Source organism: Astatotilapia calliptera, chromosome 15, assembly GCF_964374335.1.
Source record: "Astatotilapia calliptera chromosome 15, fAstCal68.1, whole genome shotgun sequence".
Lineage (NCBI taxonomy): Eukaryota > Metazoa > Chordata > Actinopteri > Cichliformes > Cichlidae > Astatotilapia > Astatotilapia calliptera.
In genome coordinates, this window is record NC_137436.1 from 10,381,580 (window position 1) to 10,404,058 (window position 22,479).

General features: G+C 41.4%; 1 protein-coding gene across 5 annotated transcripts in view; it reads left to right on the forward strand.

Annotated features, from left to right (window-relative positions):
• nhsl1b (NHS-like 1b) overlaps window positions 1–22,479 on the forward strand; it is a 101,028-nt gene that overhangs the window by 25,399 nt on the left and 53,150 nt on the right. For 2 of the 5 annotated variants that reach the window (XM_026142747.2, XM_026142755.2), the window contains exon 1: window positions 16,636–17,217. The exons of the other annotated variants lie outside the window; for them this stretch is intronic. In XM_026142747.2, coding sequence (XP_025998532.2) covers window positions 16,971–17,217 — 247 coding nt within the window. In that variant the 5' untranslated portion in view covers window positions 16,636–16,970. Of the gene's footprint in view, window positions 1–16,635; window positions 17,218–22,479 lie in introns of those variants that run through there. 5 annotated transcript variants of the gene reach the window in all.

Sequence of the window (22,479 nt, forward strand, 5' to 3'; positions counted from 1 at the left end):
TCTCGGTTTTTCTCCGTGATAAAGAAATGCTGCTGAAGTAAATGAACGACATCTATGTCAGAATGTGTAAAATTACTGAAAAACCGCAAATTTGTTTTATAGCTGATGGTGAAATGCTGATATTAAGTCAAGAGGTTAATGTTTACCTCTTGACTTAATTAATTAATTAATTAATTTAGTGTAGTATGAATTACAATGGCGAAGTCCCGTATTGGTAAAATTGTAAAGCTTGTGAAAATACAGTTTAAAGTCCAAAATCTATGCAACTATTCACAGTTTCATCCAGATTGTTGGATTAGAGTCTTTTCCAGGCCAATTCTGGCTCTGGGACCTTATGTTTGACATCACTTATTTAGACACACCAGCTCTCTTTCTTTTCTTGGTCAAGTCTAATCTCACTTCATGTTTGACAGTGCTGCATTGCACTCAGTTGAGGTCAACACAATTGCTATCATCCTCCTCTGAAGGCTAAAAATCTCCTCTTTCATACTCTGATTAGGAATGGTGAAAAGACCTTTCGCACCTGCATGTATCACTGAGCATGCCTTTAATTTTTATTGAACATGGAGGCACATCATTTCTCGAGGTCTGAGTTTGAGTGCATTAATGGTACGTTTGTACGGACCAAAGCATCTGCCGAATGAATCTAATGTCATGTTTCTCTTCTCTCCACATGTTTTGCGATCGCCCCTCAACATCTATCCAACCACTTTACCACTCAACGTGCAACTCCACAGGTAAGTGGGTTTTTTTTTTTTTGCCATTTTTTAAATGATGTTTTGTAATACTAGAAATTCCCCTGACACACACATAGTCACTGATGAACCAGAATATAGGCCTGATTTCTTAAAATAAACGTCAGAAATGTGTGAAGCTCTGTACATTATGAATGCACTCGGATTCAAATAATGGTGTTGTGTGTTTAGAGTGGGTAAAACACAACAGTCGAAAAGCCCTCAAACTGTCTCCTCCTCCCTGACGTGGGAACAGAAAGTGAAATAATGCCTCTGAGATCATTAACCTCAGTGTTTTGTCAATGCTATACCATGCAGAGCCCGCAGGCGCCGTTCTGTTTTCCCCTCTGCATAATTCACACACACACGCATGAATCCATAGTCGTGCAGGCTCACAAGCAGCGCTTTTGGTAACCGTCCACACAAACTCCACTTCTTCTGCCCAGCCGTGAAATGTTTTCTCTCACTGTAGTGCTCTGACCTGCTCTCACACTCTGCTGACCCGTATCACTTCTTTTCCCACTGGTCGTCTTTCTGTCCTGCCAACAGCCTGTAGCTACAGCTGGCTTGTCAGCCACTTAGAGCTGATGATTTAAAAGCATTTGTATTGTTTTAACATGGGGGGGAAAAAAGTTTTTTGTAAAGAACTGGAACTGCCCTTTCTGGGACACAGAAGGTTACAAAGGTGCCACAGGGGATTTCACCCAGTTCGTGGTTGTTGAAGTTGTGTACTTAGGTAGTCTTGTCAGTTGACTTTTTACAGGTATAATCAACATGGCTTTTGAAGCAACTATTAAAATATTGACTATTATCCAGAAAAAAAGGATATTTGGAGATCATGGACTATGTTATATAGCTTGTTGTCTCTCGTTAAAGTCTTTAAAGGTACGGTGTGGAAATTCTCATCACTAGGTGTCAGTAGATTGCAGATTACAGTCAATTCTGTCTGTTCGTAAACCTAGCTACGGTGGCTGCTGTAGGACAAACACAAAAAAAAAGGAAGACAAACTTTTTACTTTTTTCAAACTCTTATTTGCCAAAATTACATCCGGTTGTACTTTTCGAATTTACTTACTTTATATTTATGCAGGTGCAGGCACAAATTTAAATTTAAATTTGTTCTCTTCTTCTCCGCCTTTGATGTACTATGTGGTAAGGTTGGGCGATATGTAAAAATTTTCCAACCGATAACCCTCAGTCCAATACGCGATGATAGGTGATATATTCGTGCAGGCACAGACTTTTCGATGGGCAGAGCAATGTAATCATGCACAGACTGATTTGCACATTAAGAATTTAGAAGTTTTGTTTGGAGGGAATATTTTACCTTCTTTTCTTGTTTGCTTCAGTATTAATATAGCTACTTTTTGGATTATTCATTTATTTATTTATTTGAGATGCACCAAATTGCACCAAAGAATAGATAGATATATATGTAGATAGATAGATATTTTTTTTATGTTCGCTGGAAGAGACATTTTCATTTTTAACTTGCTTTCTGTTTAATTTTGTATTTGTTGTTTGGCCGAGTGTGTAAGACAGATAAATGCTGGAATGACCTGCAAACACAGTTATAGTGGAAAAAAGAAGCCATTTTATCTTTGTTTCCCTCCCCACCATTGTGTTTTTTTTATTTAAATGTTTTTTTTCTTTTCTGAACATTGGCTACTGCCTTTCTTTCTTTCTTTCTTTCTGTTATGAGTTTGAGGAAATGAATCGCTGCATTTGGGCGCACTCTGGGGAGGATGCTTTTAAAACAGAGCTATTATTTTTTTCGTTGACTGCTTCTCTTAGCTTCAACCAACATTATTAGCAAACTTACTCTTGAGCGAATAAATAAATCGCCCTTGTAAAAACAATTGGTGAAATACTTCGTACAATCGCCAAACCAAGGAATTTGGCTGTTCTCTAGCCACATATATAAATTGCAATTACGGTACGCGACACACCAATGTCCATGTTGGCCACTTTATTCGAAATGGGGCGGGAACATGCCGCCTTTTACGACCTGACGCATTTTTAATACAGTAAAACTAAGTTTATGAGAATGCATCACTTTTAATACTCTAATAATTCATTAGTAGTAAAATATTCTTTTTTTCCATTAAGTAACATCAAACGACTGATTGCACCTTTAAATTGTGGAAACATTAAATGTGGGAAAAGATGGCCTTTAGAACAAAGAGTGGCTGCTGTTTAAAAACCTCTGTGTTGACATCTTGATAGGACTAAATTAGTTTTCAGTCAATGGAACATGAATTGCATGCCATTTCAAGTTTCTAATGATCCATTACAGTTTGCTTTAGCTCAGTTTAAAGTATCGCTCCCTTTCTTTGCCTTTGGCTCGGTTAATCAGTTGGTAAACATGCATGGAAATGGCTAAAGTTTATTGCCTGTTATAAAGGTACATTATGTTAGAGATTCTTTTGAAGATATCTGACTGTGTCCAGATGTAGATAACATTTATGCGTTGGACTGTATGGTGTCTCCCGAGCTTGCTTCTCCTGAAATGAGGTTACGTGTACATGTAGGTGCATGTGTTATGAAGAGCTGTAGGCGACACTGGAGCTTGTGTGTCTCTAAAGGTTATTAACTCTGCTATTCTCAACTCATTATCTGAGCCTTTGGGCAAAAAAATAGATGAACTATCTATTCTCTACAACCCTCCTATCTTCTCTTGCAGGAGTATAAAATATTTGACTCTGCAGTGGAGAGAATATCTTTGTGCTGTTAGTATGTCTCACATCACAATTTTTCAATCAGTGAATCGTAAAGCCCTGAAAACTTACATTTAAATCTTTAAAGCGTTGTGAAAGATTTATCTATACGATGCATATCATGTTTTTGGGGCTTTTTTAAATTAAATCTTTTGATAAGATTGGATAGATTTTGTTTTCAAATATTCCTGGATTCTGATTAATACATATAAAGAGGGGGGGATATTTTTTTAATATAGTTTTGCAAAGCTGTTGTAGTTTTGCCACTATAATCTTGCCTGAGCTGTTCCTCCGAGGGTCATATCGCTTTAGACCCCCCCCCCCCCCCCCCCCCCCCCCAACAACTTTCAGATCGCAGTGTCAGACCATTTTTGTGAAAAAGCATTACCAATCCAACACCTGCTTAACAGCATGTTTAGCCAGCTGTGCAGGGTGAGAGGGTAAGCTGGGTGTTACTGAAAGTAAATGTGCGGTTATCCCCTTGCTTGACCACATTATGACTCCCTCCTTACGGATGGATGGATTTTTACGCCACCTTACAGTTCGGTCATTTAGAGTGTCTTTAAATATGTTGGATTTCTGATGTTTTGAGGCAGCTCAGCTCATCTTATAAAATGTAACCCTCTCTTAGTGCTTAGAAAAAGCTAAAGATCGGTCAGGATTACTACATTCAACGCATGATTGTTATTCCCATCTGCGGTACTTGAGAGTGTATATTTGGGAGTGTGGCTCTGTTATGGCACCTGATTCTCTGTTTGTCTGAGGAAAGGTGGAGGCAGGGAGAGGAGCACCATGCCCCTAGCATAGAACAGAACAGGCACCAGTAAGGACATATGCTCACCACCCACTTAATTAATTAATTGAGAATACAATTATCTAATCCATCCAAACATATTCAGCTTGGCTACGGCCTCCCCAAAGACCTCCTTAATCTCCATTAACAATAAACCAAAATAATTAAATGATACATTGCCTTACTTCATAGAATTTAAGCCTAAAGAATCATGCTGACAGATGTCTTTAATTTACTACACCAGGATATCTTTTATAACTTCTTTACACTGACAGAAAGGGGAGTTTCACCGGTCTGTTCAACATAAAATCTTGGTGGGCTATATGTGGGCTGCGATGCAGAATGAGTTTGACATCTGTGATCTAATCTGTCAGTCACATGACAATAACTCAGGACATTCATTGAGAAATGTTCCCAGCACTTTGTTGAATCTGTGCCACAAAGAATTAAGGTAGCTCTGAATCCAAAAGGGGGTCCAACGCCATATTAGCAAGGTGTGACTAATGAAGTGGCTGTTGAGTGGACGTGACATTGATTAATGGGTGAAAGGTGCTACTGCGATGGTCTTTACGCCCAGCCTACAGACAGCTATGCAGACCCTCGTCTGCATGTTGTAACGGTGTCACTAAAGCGTCACAAACGACCGGTCTGTGGTTGAAAAACCCTCTTGGTAACCTCTACACAAAAGGACACAATTGCAGTACCATATATAGAGCATGAAAATGAGTAGGCATGGACAAGTGTTTCAAAGCGGCTTGGGAATGTCCCGCCACTTTAGGTTGGTTTCTGTAGCTTAAATAAACAGCTGTATAAAGGGCAATAAGCTGAGCTGTCAGCTGATGTGGGCTGGCACTGACATCAGCTGAGATTGGCCAGGATCGCAGCTGACTTTTTTTTGTCTTGACCAACACTACACTTCATTAGTCAGAAAAGTGTAAAGCAAATGAGGGTGACTGTTGTCTAGACAAGTGGGAGGTAGAGAGATCAGCCACAATAATGGAGTATAGCATCAGTGGATAACTCGGCTGAAGAAAGGCCACCTTATGGTCTGCTGACTTTACGGCTCTGTTTTATTGAGGCTGTGGAGGCTACTGGATGCTGTAAGGAGTTTGTAAAAACATCAGCTGTCTGACTCCTTCTGTCGTGTTAAAAAAGATCCTTTGGAGTCTCCCCACACTTTCCAGAAAACTATAAACAGTACTTTATTCCAATCTAGTTCTTTTCCTGCTTTTTAAAAAAAATTTTTTATTGTCAGCTTTGAAGAATTTGTGTGTTTGTATGTGTTGCCAGTGGACACATTCACTTCGCTCTGCCTCCTACAGAAAACCAGCAGTTCATCTTCTGCTCTCCAAGTTGTTTTTGGCTGCAGCAGTGTGTCACTTGTAGCCAGAAACTAATGCTGAAGACTTTTCCCTGGCTTTCAGAGCGCCACAACTCTTACCTTAAGATTCAGTATTTTAGGAATTTGACCCATATCAAATACTTACAGTTGGGATTCCTTAGCTTTGATTTTTTTCTTTTTCTGTTTTTTGCCATTTTTTTAAAGACGGATTTTTTTTCTTATGGGTTATTCAACTTAACTGTGTAGTAAACATACGACCCGAGGGCCAGAATCGGACCATCAAAGGTCCATGTGCGAAATGATGGGACATGCCTGCTATATACTTCATTTATAGTTTATTAATGGGTAATTGCAACAATTTTCTGTCTTTTGAGTAAAATAAAGCAAACACACAAGTTGACCAGAAAGATCCGAATATGTCAAAATAACATAATGTGATTTTCAGCAGTTTTTTTAAGTTTTGGACATGGTTAGCTTTGTTTTAGCCTTTTTTCAAAATCATTACATTTGTTGACTATCCTTTAAGTTGTAAGATGAATGATACTGTAAAGCAAAACACACACAGAAATAAAAAATATCACAGAGCCCAGCTGCACTGGAGTTTTTCTTCCCAGGAATATAAGCCGGTTTGAAAATATTTTGGAGCCCTGCAGGAAGAGAACGATCAGGTGAAACCTGAGATGCAGTGGAAAAATACAAACAGTACCTGTCCTGAACGGGGCTGTAATTCCAGTTTTTAATCTTCTTTTATTTATCTTATTTTCTGGAAACACAACCTTCTCAGAGCCTGTGGCAGCACTTACAAGTACATGTGCGCTATCACAGTCGGCGTGAAGTGTTAGCCAAGCGTATGCAAACAAATAAACAGAGAAGACACCGGCAAACACATACCCAGACTTATGGACGTCTGGATGCAGATGCATATTTTCACCGGTAAGACATGCTCACAGCTGCACACAGACGCACACACATAGAGGGAAAGTCCCTGCTGCAGCGGTGTGCTACGGGTGGGTGGCCGCGACCAGCAGTGGCCTTTGGCTTTGAGTCCAAGGTGGGCTGAGAGTTTGTGTTCCACCCAACCCCCTTGGTGGAGAAACACAAAGAGCCACTGTGTTTAAGAAAAGAGTGAAGGTATGATAAGGTGGAGAGAGGTCTAGAGAAATGGGGTGGTGGGGGTGCTGGAAAAATGTTGAGTGATTTCTGGAATGCTTCAGAGAGATTTGAGATGGACAAACAAAGAAAAGCAAGCTGAGGAGGGAAGATGAGCCTGAGACAGAGGAAGATGACACAAAAGGGATGAGGAGAGCCAGAGAAAGACAGATGGAGAAGAAGGAAGGAAGGAGGGAGAAGTAGAGGGTAGCCAGATGGGACTCCGCTCTGAAACTTGTGACAGCCCGTGGGAGGAATATCTTTGCGAAACTCTTTTTCTGATTGGTGTGTTTGTTTTTGACAGCCGTACTGTGTTGGATGGTTAATCATAGCACAGCAAAAATGAACTCTCTCTTTGTTTATATTACTCTGTGTGGGTGTATTCAACTCGGACGCTCTATTTTTGAATCGATCTATTGTGTGACTGCGTGTGTGTCCTCCCCATTTCCTCCATGGCTTGTCTCTAAATTGCCTTGAGACGGCGGCGTGTAACGGCTGGAAGGCAGAGCAGCAAGCAGTTCTGGCCGGCAACTGCTGATCTGGATTCTGCTCTTAAATCCATGTCTAACAGGATGGCTTGCTTAGGGAGCTGTACTTGGATCAGGAGTAAGGAAAGTAAAGCCAGCGTGAAAAGAGGTTGCAGACTAGAATCTGTGCAAATGTGTGCGTGTGTGTTGTCGCTAAATTAAAGCTGGTCCCAGTCCAGCGTTTAGAGGAGGTTTGCGTCGGGTTGATGTATTGCTACGAGCCTGGATAAGAGGGATGAGCTCAGAATAACGAACATTTTTGCCTCCCTCTGTGGGTGTGTGTGTGTGTGTGTGTGTGTGTGTGTGTGTGTGTGTGTGTGTGTGTGTGTGTGTGTGTGTGTCAGACAGCTCACAGCTGTAGAGGGCAAAAAGCCAGACCCAGAGTCAGCCTCTATTGTCATGATAACGGTCGGCCTACCGTCTGCTTAATCAGCATAATTCTGCCTCTCAGTCTTTCTGTCTTTCATCCTCTGTCTAAATCTCATACTCTCTCTCTGTCTGTTTATCTTTCCATCTCTTTTCTTTATCATCTAACCCTCATCTGTCTTTCTTTTCTACTTTTATGTCTTCTTTTATCCCTCCACATCGCCCCCCCCTCTAAATCAGCGTTAATGCCACCGCTGAGTGTCTCTGGAAGAGCTGCAGCTCATATGCGTTTCTGTACACACACACACACACACACACACACTCACACACGTACACGTCTTGTTGTGGGTGAGGGCCACACACGCGCTTGAATGGCTGAGCTGCGAGTCTGCTGCTACTGCTATTTCACACATCCTGGCTTTTATTAGAGTTTTCCTCTCACGGTGTTCCACTTGTGTGCTTGTTAAAAAGGCTTTATATATGTAAACACATGGCGTAATTATCTGCTGTGTTGTTTTTAACTCACACCTTCTCCCTCTCGCGCACACACACACACGCACACACACACACACACACACAAAGACAGCAGTTTCAGCAGTGGTCTGCGTCACCTGTAGTGAGCAGGTCCCAGTGGGGTTTGATGGGCGTCTTGCCAGACTGGAATCCTGGTGGGTTGCCAGATTGGCTGTCAGCAGATGAGCTGAACTTTGCCTCTGACTAAATATCCAGCTCTGACCCTTTTATTTTTGACATTCCTCTTTTGGGAGGACAGCTCAAAATCGTTGTACTTTAATACTACTGAAGTCTAGAGTAAATGATTTGTTGCACTAGTTAATATTCAAATGTGATGAACATTAGAATATTTTCGTCATTGTCCCTACCCAGTTTTTTTCCATTTCAAGATCACTACAAATGACAAAAGGAATCACTGAGATTGGCACTAAAACAAAGTGTCTAATAAAGAAACTGCATTTATTTTAAAAGTGACATTCATATGGTTCATATTTCCTTAATTAATAGCCCAGCTAGACAGATCAACTTTGAAATTAAAATTAAATATACAGGAGATTCAGACGTAGCAACACCCTTAGACAAAAACTGGTTCATCCCAAAGACAAAATACCCCAAAACAAACTAAACAACATGGTGTATTAGGTGCAGTGCACAGAAGAAACCAAACGGCGACTCCTCAAGTGCATAGCACAACACAGGAAAGCCACCTCAACGGGACAAGACTCAGCAGTACATCTGGAACTGTGGGAACATCTGCTCACATTTTGGACCAAGGAGACAGACGGTTTGTAAGGACTAAAGGAGGTTGTCTACCTTAGTTATGAATGATGAGTGTTGAACAGAGTTTGTTGCTTACGACGCCAGCTACCGGCCACCTACAGTCTACAGTCCACCTACAGTCTTGAGATTCCTTCCCAGGCATTTCAACCCCTACTCACACCTTGCCTCAGGTGACCTCAATATCTCACCTGATAGTGGGGTGGTCCTGTGTCTCATAGAGGTTTTACCTGGTGGTCTCAGTTGTAGTAATGACCCACACCTTTTTTTCACACCTTGGCTTATGTGATGACAAGTAGTGGATTAGCGAACCTCAAGACCATGTGCACCAAGGGTTCATTACCTGGGACTTCCAGTGGTTTAAGAACCGAAGAACCCTCTTGGACGAGGGGCAAAAAGTCTCCACAAACTGAAAGAAGTCCAGCTGTCGTCAATTTCAAACTCCTAAGGCAATTGGAGAATATTTAAAAGTGCAGCAGGTCTTGTGAAGTCGCGGGAGATGCACTGCTGACACTGCTGTTATTCTTTTCTATCAAACATACGGATAGAAAAGAGTAATATTTCCATACAGGATTGGTTGGTCTTGGTTAATGATTGCCTACAGTGCTGTTGATCAATGGGGTGCCAGTGGAAACTGTGCTACTGTTGTTTAAAAGGAACAGGAAAGGGGGAAGGCATGTTAGGAGGCAGTGAGGGAGAAGGAAAGGTAGGAGAGTAGAGATGAGAGTAGGGGCTTTAAATGTAGGATGGATTTGAAGCTGCCAGGCAGGAGGAAAAGAGAAAGATGACAGGATAGTCAATTTTCAATTCATTTTTATTTTTAGCACAACAAAAAATTGCAACAACACTCTCCTCATGGCGCATGAGAAGATAGCGACCCCTAAATAGCGATGGGGTTGTGGTGACGGCACATTTGGTAACCCCTATACGATCAGTTGAGCAACTATATGGTCGCCTTAAGCAGTCGTTTCGGGAACTGCTATTTTGACGGTTCATGATGGCATTGTTTTCTCCCCTGTATGTTTCGCTCTTACTTTCCTATATGCGTATATACATGTTGGCATACTTACAGTATTTAAGTTTCATTTAAGATTCATGTATCAGCTTGTGGTAATAAACTGAACATTGTTCTGTCGTGACGGGTGCTTCCCTTTTAAACAGCTGTTGTGAAATTGCTGTCACCACTTGAGTTTAAGGGGAAAAAAAACATGAGCCCAAACACACGCTCTCTCCAACGAGCACAGTCCTACCTGTTACGTTTCAAATCTGGTTCAACCACGTTTCAACTTTACCCAAGCTGATTTTAATTACTGTAGCAATGACAAACATGCTGCCCTGCGGTTCAGGAGTGCGTCAGGGAACAGTTTTTGGACTAGAAACGTGCTTCGTGCCAGATTTTCGATGTCACAGTGTACTAGAGAAAGACATATCTTTAAGGTATTCAGATTTCAGCTGGAGTTGTTCAGATATCACTAACACACCAGTTCTTCTCCTTTGGAATTCACCATCTGTGCACAGTTTTGCAAATTCCATATTCTGCATGAAAAATACAATGCATATGCAAACCACATCTGGCCCCAGGTCTGCTGGACTCACTTCTCTGCTCAGGCATGACTGATCAGGAATGCACAGTCGACCGCACCCTTTCTCCCTTTCAACCACTGGACGCAGTGTGTGTGTGTCTGTCTGTGCTTGAGTGTGTGAATGCCCTACTCAGATTACCGGAGTTCATTTGTCTTGTAAGCTCTGGTGCCACTCCTTTTTATTCTTTTCATGCTAAAGTATCACCTCGTCGGCCCCCTCTCCTTTCCTGTTTGCTCTTTTGCCTTTCTTTGTTCGCTTCAGACTGTTCGGTCAGAAAGATGAACAGAAACAAAGCCTTTCACCTCGTAAATCTGCGGCATGAGCACAGGGAGCCTGTAGACATATCGTTGAACTCGATGCAGCCTCTCATGCTGAATTTATCTGCTTCACAGATGTGGCTCGGATGCACACCCAGTCTGAGCTTCCTTGTTCTTTGTCCCAGTGATGGTGTATTTGCTCACACGGTGCGTGTGTGCATATGCTAGAGCGCACAGGCAGACTTACAAGCACACTTTTAAGAGTGTTGAGTCAGCAGCTGCTGCTTCGGGTTCAGGGGTGAGAGGTCAGAGGTCATTACCTGCTTTGCGCTTTTGCCTTTATCTCTATGGATAATCTGCACTCGCACATGAGTCTTAGACACGGTGATGGGCCGACACGGGAGGGCCGCAGAAGAATGGTGCTCCTAGTTAAGCCTGCAACTTTTTTACCAAGAAGTAAGAGAATTCAGGAGCACAGTATAACACACAGACACACACAACAATGACAGTATACAAGTACTTTCAGCTGGAAAATTGGACTGTGGAATGATGGAGCACGTGGGCAGCGGGATGTCGGATTTGTCTTCTTCCAGGGGGAAGTGACAAAAGTTGACTCCAAAGGTTTGAGAGAGTTTAATCTTGGAAAAACTCAACAAAAACTTGAGTGTGTGTATGTAGGGCTTTTTTGTGTGTGTGTGTCATCAAAGACTTATTCCATAGAGACCAAAAACTGTATAATGTTTGAAAAAACTGTTGAAATAGCTGTGTTATCCTTGATTAAAGATCGCTATCTTTAAAGGCACGCGCAACCATAAATACACAAACATGCTTTATTCCCTCCAGGCCTTGTGATAGTGTTGTTTACTGACTGTCATTTGATTGTAAATTGTTAGGCACGTACAAAAATGAACTGACACATAAACATACAACATTTTCTGGACGATTTAACCTTTGGATGAAGTGCCAAGGCTCCTCTGACCTGCAGCTAAACGTTTGTTTTAGGGGTTAAAGTAATTTCAGTCTGATGGCCTCCTCCTGTGGCCTGAAGTGGTAATTGCACACAATATAGGCTGCAGAAAAGAAAGCAAGCTTTGTTTCACGTGATTAAATGTGTGAGGCGGCAGGCTTTTCCCCCCCAATTTGTGGGAAACCATAAGTTTCACAGTTTCTAATAGATTTAAACAAGTTCTGCAGTAAGTTATGCCTGTGTAAAAGTGTCCAGATGCAGTGTGAAGTGTGACAAATAGGGTGTCAAATAAAATGTTTTCAAAAAGACAGACATACTATTGAGAGTGCAACAGCTGATCATCTTTACGACTGATTAATCTCCTCTTTTCTCAGATAATAGATGATTATTTTTATCTGCTAGAAGATCCAAAAATGATGTCTCAAAAAATCCTTTTTCCTCCATCCTCTCCAGAGCGAAACCTACTGTTATTTAGCACAAAGTAACTGGATTCCCACCGAAAGCACACACGATGTTTGTCGTTTTTCATCAAAAAAATCAAAAAAATGATTTTCCAAATGATTTAAGCCAGTTCATTCTGAAGGAATCAACTACTTAATCTTAAAAAAGAAAACAAAAAACTGCACCATATTTCATGGAAACTGATGAATATTGTGATGCAGATTATATGAAACAACAACAAAAAAAGCATGGTAGTGGACTTCAATGCTCCAGAGGTCCAGCAGCCCACCACTAGAGGGCTGTTGCTAGGCCTGGGCCAGGTCTGGAAGCCCAGCAACAGCCCTCTAGTGGTGGGCTGCTGCTGGGCGTCCAGGCCTGGCCTACCTCTCCCCCTGGAGGTCTGAAGTTGCTCAGCAGCTAACCTGAGAGGACACTTTATACTGTGTGACTCACATTTTCCTTCCCTAGTAGTCTATTATCACATGAGTTAATCACTTTACTCCCTGTCCCGTGTTCCCTGTGTGCCTGCGGTTTGTTTGTGGTTGCCTTTATCAGTCGTGATTTCTTAATATGCAGTTTTTGCCAGAAGGAGCAAAGCACGAACATTGAGTATGACTTATCTGTGTAGGTGTTGCGTAGGTGTCGTATCGGGGTGGCCAACGTTTATGATTAATGTCTTTCTCACACACCAGCCTTTCAACCTCCCATAACTCTTAACAGTATTATTGTGTAAATCCAAAATGATGTAATAACACCTGTTTACAAAGAAGACAATCAACAGATAAGTAATGACGTCTCTTTAGGTAGAAATTTTTGAAAAGTGGGCGGATCTTCCTGTAAGTTGCAGGTGTAAATATATTCTTGCTGTAATTGAGTTTCATCAGGTGTAAATCTGACACTTGTGTGTGCAAGATTCCAACACCTCCAGGAGGAACTTTATATAGAACATACAGTATATAACACATGCATGCACATAGAAGTCAAGCATGCTTCCTTTACTTACATTACCGTCCTGTGGATGTACCATAATGTAAAGCAGATTTCCTAAACACTGAATGTTACTGCAGTCGAACCAAATTGGGGAAACAAATGCCTTCCAGAAATACGACTTTAATCAGCTGGTGTCAAACCGTACAGTTTAGAATTTGTTGCCCAAAAGTGGTCTTTTACAAACAAACACACACATGCGCAAAGGCACCAACTGTCCCAGTAAATGTGGGGTGCTCTGGTGTAATAAAAGCCTTCCTCTGTGGTGGAGCTGAACCCCTGTGTTTAACTGCCTGTGTGAATGTGTTACCGCTGAGAAGCACACACTGTGAAACTGCACATACTGGGATTTGAAACTTGGCAGAAACACTGAGTGAGGCTTTTATAAGATAGTTGTGCACTGCTGGATGCGCTAAATGCTACTTTTTTCCAGCTCGGCTTCTTTATCTGCTGTATTTACCTTTTGTTTGGTGAGTGTGTATCAATGTCAGGTATACCCAGGCACTAATGTGTGATTGGGTTACCTGACAAACAGGTTGGCCCTCATGTCCCAGCTTTATGTCTGTGGGACACAAGCAGTGGCAGTGTGTGTTTATATTTAAAATCTATACATTTAAAATCTTATCAGAGTACATAGTTATATCCATTCAGTCTCTTTCTTTTTGTTCCTTTTCCCACCTGGTCAGCTCTAACTGTACCGCTTGTCTTTTTGATGCAGGAATGTGTGAATCCAGTCAATACTCTGATAAGATTTAGAGTAATTTAGCCTTAATTGCCCTGTACTTCTTCACTGTCTGGATTTTTGTTTGCTTTTCCTCTTGTCCTCTCTTGTCACGTCTGATAGGAGTGTCCCAACATGACATTAGTGACCCATGGTTTCCTGTTTAAACACCAGTGTGTTTAGAGTCTGCATCGTTTTCAAAGCTAATCACTGATACACGGCTCTGATGGTATAATCGTGTTTACATTCTGAGGTAACGTGACACTCTTTTTGGAGCCTTTAATGTCTCTGATGAGAGATTAAAGCCTGCTTAAAATGTGTTTTGTATTTAATGCCAACAACAGGGAAGAAAATGGTCTGTATTTGATTTATAGTTAAGCAAAATATGTTTTCACATCCAGTTTTAGTTAACTATAATAACCTTGATCATAGCTGGAAAAAACATCTTCTCTATGTCACTCTATTCAAATTTAATTGTGTACATTATCAAGGTTTTAATGGATTAGACACGTGAAAGCTGTGCTTCTGCTTCTACGCAGTCAGAGATGTTTACTGATTATCGTCAGTGCTTTATCTCCTTCATGTGCACTTCATTAAATATAAATGAGGGGGGGGTTTGAATCACAACGGTGACCTGTGATGAAATTTTGACTCCATTTATGGGTCATGTTATTAAGCTTCACTTCCTCAAAAAAGAAAATAAATTAATCCTGAATGCAGCCAGATGCTCTGTGTTTGAGTTGTCCGTTAATCGTGTTCTTGTGACTGTAATGTCTCTTGACAACCTTAAAGAAATTCCTTCAAATTTGCCACCAAAGTTTAGATTTTGGTGGTGAAATGTTCACTTGCTGTGACCACACGTTGGTTTCTTTTCTTGTGATTTCTTAGGGAAGGAAAGAAAAAATCTTTTTACACGTCGGGCTGAAACTTTTACTTCAACTCAAGGATTGAGTGATTATAATTTGCTGCTGTTTTACAGGTCAAGGTCACAAAGCACCAGGTTAACTATTAGTTATGTCCTTATCCCCCTACATCATTCCCTCTGTTGTAATAAAACCTACTTTGTTGTCCCACTTTATTGACGTCTTACTGATCGCTGCTGCACAGTAGAGTAATGCTGGTTAAATATTAAAGGGTTTATGGCTTTATGTCTCACCACTGTGACCGAAGGTCTTCAAAAATATATCTGTAGTGTGTACTTGATTGCCTATATTTGTATATTCCAAGCTAGGCTTGGAAATGAGCTTTGGGCTTTGTGCACAAACAAGTGCCGACGTAGTAGATTTTCTCTCTAAGGGGAACCTCAAATGAGGTCGGGGACCTGAGAGAGCAATAAGGGTTTAAGTCTAAGCTTGCACCACATCGCAGTCACAGATCTGGAATCGTCTTTCAGTAGCGTAATGGATCCATAAAAAAAAACCTTACAGTGCCAGATCTTTGTCTTGACGATCTGACGATCCTCTAATTTACCACCTTTTCTGGGGTAAACAAGAAGGTGAGAATGGTTGATGAGGTTTCTCAGCCAGGCCTACGTGTGTTTGTGTACTCACTCATTCAGTTTTTTGTCACACCTTAGTGGTATTGTGCTCCCTATGCTTTTACACTCAGGTGGGAAGGCTCCACCCCCCCTACATACATGTTTTTATCCCTGAGGGCCTTTGTGTTCCTCACACACTGCATGTTTCCCAACAGTAGTTAAGGGTTAGTACTGCTGAGGCTGGGGTTAAAGCTGTTTTGTGTTCAAAATGAAAGAACCTGTGGGATATTGATAACAGGGAATGTAAATAGAAGCGTATGTGGGGTGGAAAAAAGGTGTTTAGGAGGTAGGAAAGGACATAAGGAGGGTGTGATGAGTGGTTGCCATGCCAGTAAATGAATGGCGGGGCGGAGCAGCGATCAGGGAGCGCAGAAAACAGAAAGAAGAGAGGCAGGGAATAAGGAAGAAGGGACGGGCTGACTCGTATTTCAGCTTCATGTGTGAAGGGTTGGGTGTAACCTTAACCCTATACTCACAGCACAACTCTAGTTGTGTCAACTCTAGTAGTCACGCACTTGCAGGACTTCAGGAGTCCCGAAGAGCGGAGTCTGGGCAATCCTCACCAGCATACCCTTTCTTTTTAACTCACCTGGGTGCGATAAGCAGGTGTGGGCTTGCCTTCCCAATTCTTGCTTTATCACTGGTGTAGATCAGCTGATTGGAGAGCCAGAGCTTGGTCAACACTGGGACCTTTTATCACAGCCTTTGCTTAGCACGCCTTTTCCTCAACCACTAGTGACGGTAATATTTGCGGAAAAGGGATCAAAACAGGACTGAGAGGAAAACGAATGAGGATTCGCAAGAAGTTGGTTGTAAATTCTCTGGAAAAACTCGACAGGCATCCTCATTTCTGCTGCACACCCAGCAAAGGGAGTATCACATGTGAGTGTGCCTATGCCAGCGCGTGAGCATGCAAGTAACTTCATCAGGACAGCAACAAACCCGGGAACCTCTTAACCCCTTGGTCAGGCCCTGGCTCTAAGATGGTGCGACTCAGCTGGCGCGTGCTAACAACTGGAGATAACAACACTCAGGGGCACACATGGTCGTGAACAACAACCGCTGATTTGCTGAGACTGAAAAGAATCGTAGGGTAATTTGGAAACCTCTCTCCACCCTGTCATGCACCACTGAGGAACATAACAGAAAAAGGGGACTGTGCACAGAGAAGTGTGCGCCGCGGAAGGGCGGTGATTTTCCTGATTGCTGGATTGCTTAATTACCCCTTTGGGTTTGGGAATCACGCCTGGAGTTTTAAGGCACAAAGGAGGACAAGAAAGGAGAAGATGATTTAAGTTTTTGCGGCAGAGAGATGAAGTGAAGGAGGAGGCTGTGTGGGTCAGAGTCATGATGTGGAAGTGCGCTAAGCAAATGGAAAGCAAAGCGGGATATGGCTGAATGTCCTGCTGGAACTAATTCAGTGCTTATTGTTGAATCTGAAGAGTCTGAAACAGTTTAGTAAGTGTGAATATCTGGACAACCCACCGACCTAAAGATTTACGGCTGGGGATTTATTTATTTTTTTGCTCAGTTTTAAAGAAGACCTCTCTGAGGGACAATGAGAGGAGACAGGAGATCCGCATCATTCCGAAAGGAGAAACCGGCGGGCCTTTCCCGGGCTCTCAGCTGGCTCAACGTGTCCAACCTCTCCCGCCAGAGCAGACGCGTCTTCCAGAGCCAAAACGAGCTCAACGTGGTTCACAGCCGCCACCCGTACTCTCAGTCTCACAGTCACCTTCACACCTCAGACGGAGACGAGCGTGAGGACGACGATAACTGGGTGTACCGGCCTCAACACAAAATAGGTGAGAGTGGGGAAACAAAAAGAAAAGCAGTGATTATTTTATTTTTATACTGGACACACACCTACTTAACCATATGTGTTGGCTACGTCTCTTTGAGCTTGTTAGAATGGTTCTTTGTTCTCGAGCTCAGTTAGAGAGACGGTGTTTACACGCACAAGCAAAACGAGTACTGTTTCATTCTCTTTCTTATGGCACCCTATTCTCAATCTCCACAACCCTCACACTTCCTGGTTCCCTTAGAGACTAAGTTGGATGTGTGTGTTTGTGGTCAGCAGGACTTGTGGCTGGTCAAAGGGCACTTTGTCCCTGTGTGATAAGTCAGCAACGATACATCAGCGCGGTGATGTCACAGGCTGGTACCAATGTGAGTGTAGGATTTGGTGCCAGGGAGAGGGCGTGTTTGTGTTTGTCTAGACCTGGATAGCTCATCAGTGAGACCAAGAAACTAAATAATAGTTTCTTTTAGCTCTTTAGTTTAGAATTTTAATATTGGACATCTTTCTGTCTGAGGTAAGAATGAAATTTAAACCTGGCAGTATTTTAGGGGTATTAAGTTTCCAGTTTCTCATTATTTATTGATTGGTTCATTAGTTGTGTGCCGGGGTACATGCATCTGTGCATACTCGGTCAGAGGTGTCAGTTAGACTTTAGGGAGAGTGGTTGTAACTGTAGCCTAACCTTTACCTGAGAATGGAAAAGTACACCCAGTGGTAGTCGCATTAACTCTCACATTTGCTGCCATTGGTAGTTTCACTCACACTGTACATTAACATTAAAATTATTGCCAATACTTTAGATACACTTGGAGCGGGATAGGTTATACATGCATACATGCTTGGACACAAAGATTTTGGTGAGGCAGGTGGGACAAAAATACAAACCAAATAAAAAGCAGATATTGTAGCCTAAGTTTCAGACATTCAGGATCAGTATCTGCCCATGTTTCACTCGCTATTACACTAATGGTAACATAACAAGTTGTTATCAGTTTCAATAGGCAAATTACATGTGTTGTCTCTCTGCCTGGCTCTGCGTTTTATTTTTAAAGCAGTTCAGCAACATGACGACTGGTTGCTTCCAAATCGGAACTTTCTTTATCTTAATGTGGCCAACAAATCGGTGCAAAGCTTCCTGGGGTAAGATTGTCACAATAGCATGGAGACTTACATGGAGCAATAACAATGATTTAGCAGCATAGGCGCCACATGTAGCCTCAGTCTGCTGTCGATGCTAAGAACATATTTTGAATCTGTGTCCCTATTGGTGGTCAGGGCTGGAGTAGTGTCACCTGACAGTATATGATGACATTTTGTTGCTCCAGAAAAGTGAGCTTGTTGCTGCTCTTGTCAAGTTTTTGCAAGTTTCAGCCCTTCCTTCCTTCTCACTCTACCACCTCTGAACCTGCCCCTTCCTAAAACAGCTCAGAGACGCACATAGCTGAAGGGCCTGACATTTTTCTCATAGTTAAAAGGTTAAAGCAGAAGCCGGTCAAAGTTTATATGGTAACTGTATTGGTATGTAGTGTTTTGTTTTTAGTTTTAACTGACGGATTTTTTTTTTCTGGTTATAATCTTGAACTTGAGATTACATATAATATTATTTGTGTCCTTTAACTCTAGAGATAAGCGTTGCAGCGCTGTGGTGCAGCCTAAACCTTTATGGATTTTATATCTGCAAACCAAGCACGCGCCCTTTTATTGCCCGCATGTGGTTCAGTGGCAGAAAATGTCTTTGTATTCAAGCCAAATCTTTATCTGAATGTACTACACCGCATGTGATTCCACTGTTTGATCTGTCTTACGTAAGAAGATCATCCTACCTTATTTGCTGTCTGCCTATCTCATCCGTGGTTGCCCCTCACGCTGGCGACAGGAAAGCTCTTTGCTGTCATGATTTCTTCACAGATCTCTTTCAGTCCTTTCTTGGAATAATTACAAAATCTTAAATCTAAAATTTTCACTCACATTTTAAAGAAACAAATCATTTTCCCATTAAATATTCAGAAAAAAAAGGGGGGACTAATTTATTTACCAAGGGATATATTTTCCAACTACAAAGCTTGGAGATGGAGATGATGCATTCAAGTGTGAATAAGTGATTTTAAACAATAACAAGACAGGAACCGATCAGACTTATTGCATTAGATTTTTGTTTTTCACAAGCTAATGCTCTTTCTCCTGCTGTTTCTTTTTACAGCCTCTTTCTTTCAGTCTTTCTCTCTTTCTCTCTGTTGTAGACAGACTGTATCTTTTTATAGCTAATTCCAGGCCAGAGAGAGTGTCATAGACAGGTCAATATAACACACACACACACACACACACACACACACACACACACACACACACACACACACACACACACACACACACATATACGTAGTGTACAGATGCACACTGCACACAGAGGAAATGTCTCGGGAATAAGTCTCCAGTTTGAACCTTAAGTATTTTTAACATCTGGATCTTGCTTCCACACGCCTGCCAAGACCCATTACAAGGCATATGGGCAGCCACGCACTGTGCCTCTGTGTAAATATAGCCCGAAAATGAGTGCCTGGGGATGCAAAACCTACAATTTTGATGTAGCCTCCAGCTCGGCTGGTTGGGTGTTTGCCTCGGTTGTTGAGGTAACGGGTGTGTGAGTGAGTGAGTGCTTCCTGGGCCAGTTGCAGCCCCGACAAAACGTTGCAAAAGTTGTTTTATTTATTGGTTTGATATATATATATATATATTTTTTTTTTTTTTTTTTTTTTTTCCCAGACGGAAATGGTGACTCGTCAGACACCCAGCCTATTCATTGTCTGCAATGCCTTTATAGTTATGGGTTATTTACAGATCACTGCTGATTGGTTAAAACCTCCAACACACCCACTAAATGAGAGGAAATGTGGCCCAAAAAGCATGTTACCAAAAACCTGCAGGTTTCAGTAAAAAAACAAAACAAAAACAAGGCAGAAAATGGCAAAAGTGCTCCTGGTGTGGCTCAATTTGACATTTATTAACTTTATTAAGATTCTTAAAAAAACTTTGAGCAAGTGTAACATATAGCTATATTTTGTAACAGCTATTCCTTCCTGTTTTAGGAATTGAAATACAGGTGATAGGGTCCCAGTTCTTTTGTATATCAAATTAATTTAAACAAATGTAAATAAATATATCATTACCAAGAATTCTAAGGGAATAAAAGTAAAACAAAAACAATCAGTTCATTCAATAAATTTCCTCCTGTAGCTGGCACCTGATGTGTGCTGAAGGATCCAGTAAGGATCCAACGGCTTATGCTGTGTCCCAATTCTAGGCTGCATACGACCGCTGTATTTATTATCTAACTGTTTTTTTTTTTTTTTCCATATAATGTCATTGTTTGATTTATTAGCTCCGTACCAGACAGTGTCATTTTAAGTTCCAACAAACCATCTTGCAAAAAACAAACTGTGGATTTGGAGCAACTGCAAAATCAGTCTGACCCCTGATCTCCAAAACGTCACAAAATATCACAATGCCAATTAAACTTTATAAAGGGATAGTTAAATGTTTTCCAGGAGCTTTCCTATTCTGTGTGTGAGCTGTTTTACCACCATTTGTTTTGGGTTTTTTTGTTGTTTTTTTCCCTTTTTGATAAGGGGCACTTGGAAGCACCCATGTCAGAGAAGCATCGCAAAATTTAGATATTTAATTTACTGTCATAGAAAAGCATAAAAGGCAACATTTCGAATAAGGAACCAACCTGCAGCTGGTGGGACCCCATCAGACAGTGGAATCTAGGTCTCAGTTGTTAACTGTACTCCTTATTGGTTGTTATTTATAGATCATCAAGCCACCAGATGAAGGTGCACTCAATGTCTTCTTGTTTATCCAGATGTTTTCCTTTGGCAAGTGTGCCTGCACCGTGTTAACATGGAAGTTTGGAGATTTGGGGATTAGTCTTCAGCAGAGTTTTACGTGTGATGTAGTTTTTGGTATCTACAGTATGTCACTGTGTCACATATTTGGAGCAGGAGCACAGTGACCTAAATATTAACCATACCTTGGCACGCCACAGCTGTGGCAGAACCAGAATTAGGTTCCACATTATTGAAGATGTGTTTATTAAGGCAGGCTTTAAGAAAAGGGTATTTGAGGACACATTTCTCTTTGTGGGATGCTTGGTGAAATTTTTGAGAGGCTTCACAGACCAAACTCTTGCATAACTGTCTTTTTTTTTTTTTTTGGAGGGTTTTATACAGGCACACACAGAAACACACTCATCATTACCGTGTAGTCGTTGTGTAAATCCAGATTAGCAGATGATAATTTGCTGTAGGGAGAGGAGATGTATAAACCAGGAAGGCCTCATTAAAAGACAGACACAGAAATCTGGTGATGTGGCCCACAGCCCAGGGCTAAACACACCAGTGCTGTACATAGAAACACGCGAAGCATTCATTAAAAAAAGCATATCTATAACAAGTGTTATACACTTCTAAACTGCTTCTAATCATTTTTCTCTTTTCTCCTATGTGCTGCTGTCGGTGATGATCCACAGGTAAGTCCGAACTTTTTCTTCCTCTCTGATCCTCCTTTGTATCTCTTTGCCAGCTGACCCCAGATCAGTCTTATTGTGTGCTGAAATGCTCCTAATCCCGGTACACACAAGAGTTCAGCTTTAGCTCAAATTAAGTCACCCCCCCACCAATCCCTTAATCTCTGATTTTTTTTTTCACCCACCCTTTTGAATCATATTGTATGTATTCTATTACCTCTGTGTTGTGGCCTCTAATCCACAAAAGGCCTGATTCACTGGTGAAAAAAGGGCAAGCAGAGGAAAAACAAGTGATTACGTTGCTGAACATGGTTTTAGCAGCTTGTGAGGGGATAGAGGTCTCGGGGTTTAGTTTGATAGGATGAACTGATATTGTCCCAGTGGCGAGGTAAAAAAAAAAAAAAAAAAAAAGACCTCTTCACGACAAATGCGTGAGTTATAATGACGTAATACGAACAGAAATAATCTTTTTCCGTCATTTTAGAGCCAATATGTTCATGTTTATCCTTACATGTGTTCTTTTTTTATTCATTTTCTATCTTTGTGTTTTGCTACTAATCACTTCTTCTTCTTCTTCTTTTTTTTAAATGGCAGAGTCAGATTTTTTTCAGATTCCTTCTCGTCGCGTGTCTAAATATATAAATACAAACAAGCTTAGTTGCTTAATTTTTATCTGCCTTTGCTATTTAGTCTTATCTCTAATGCAAAGTGTGCCGCAGTTAAAACATGGCATACTTGCAC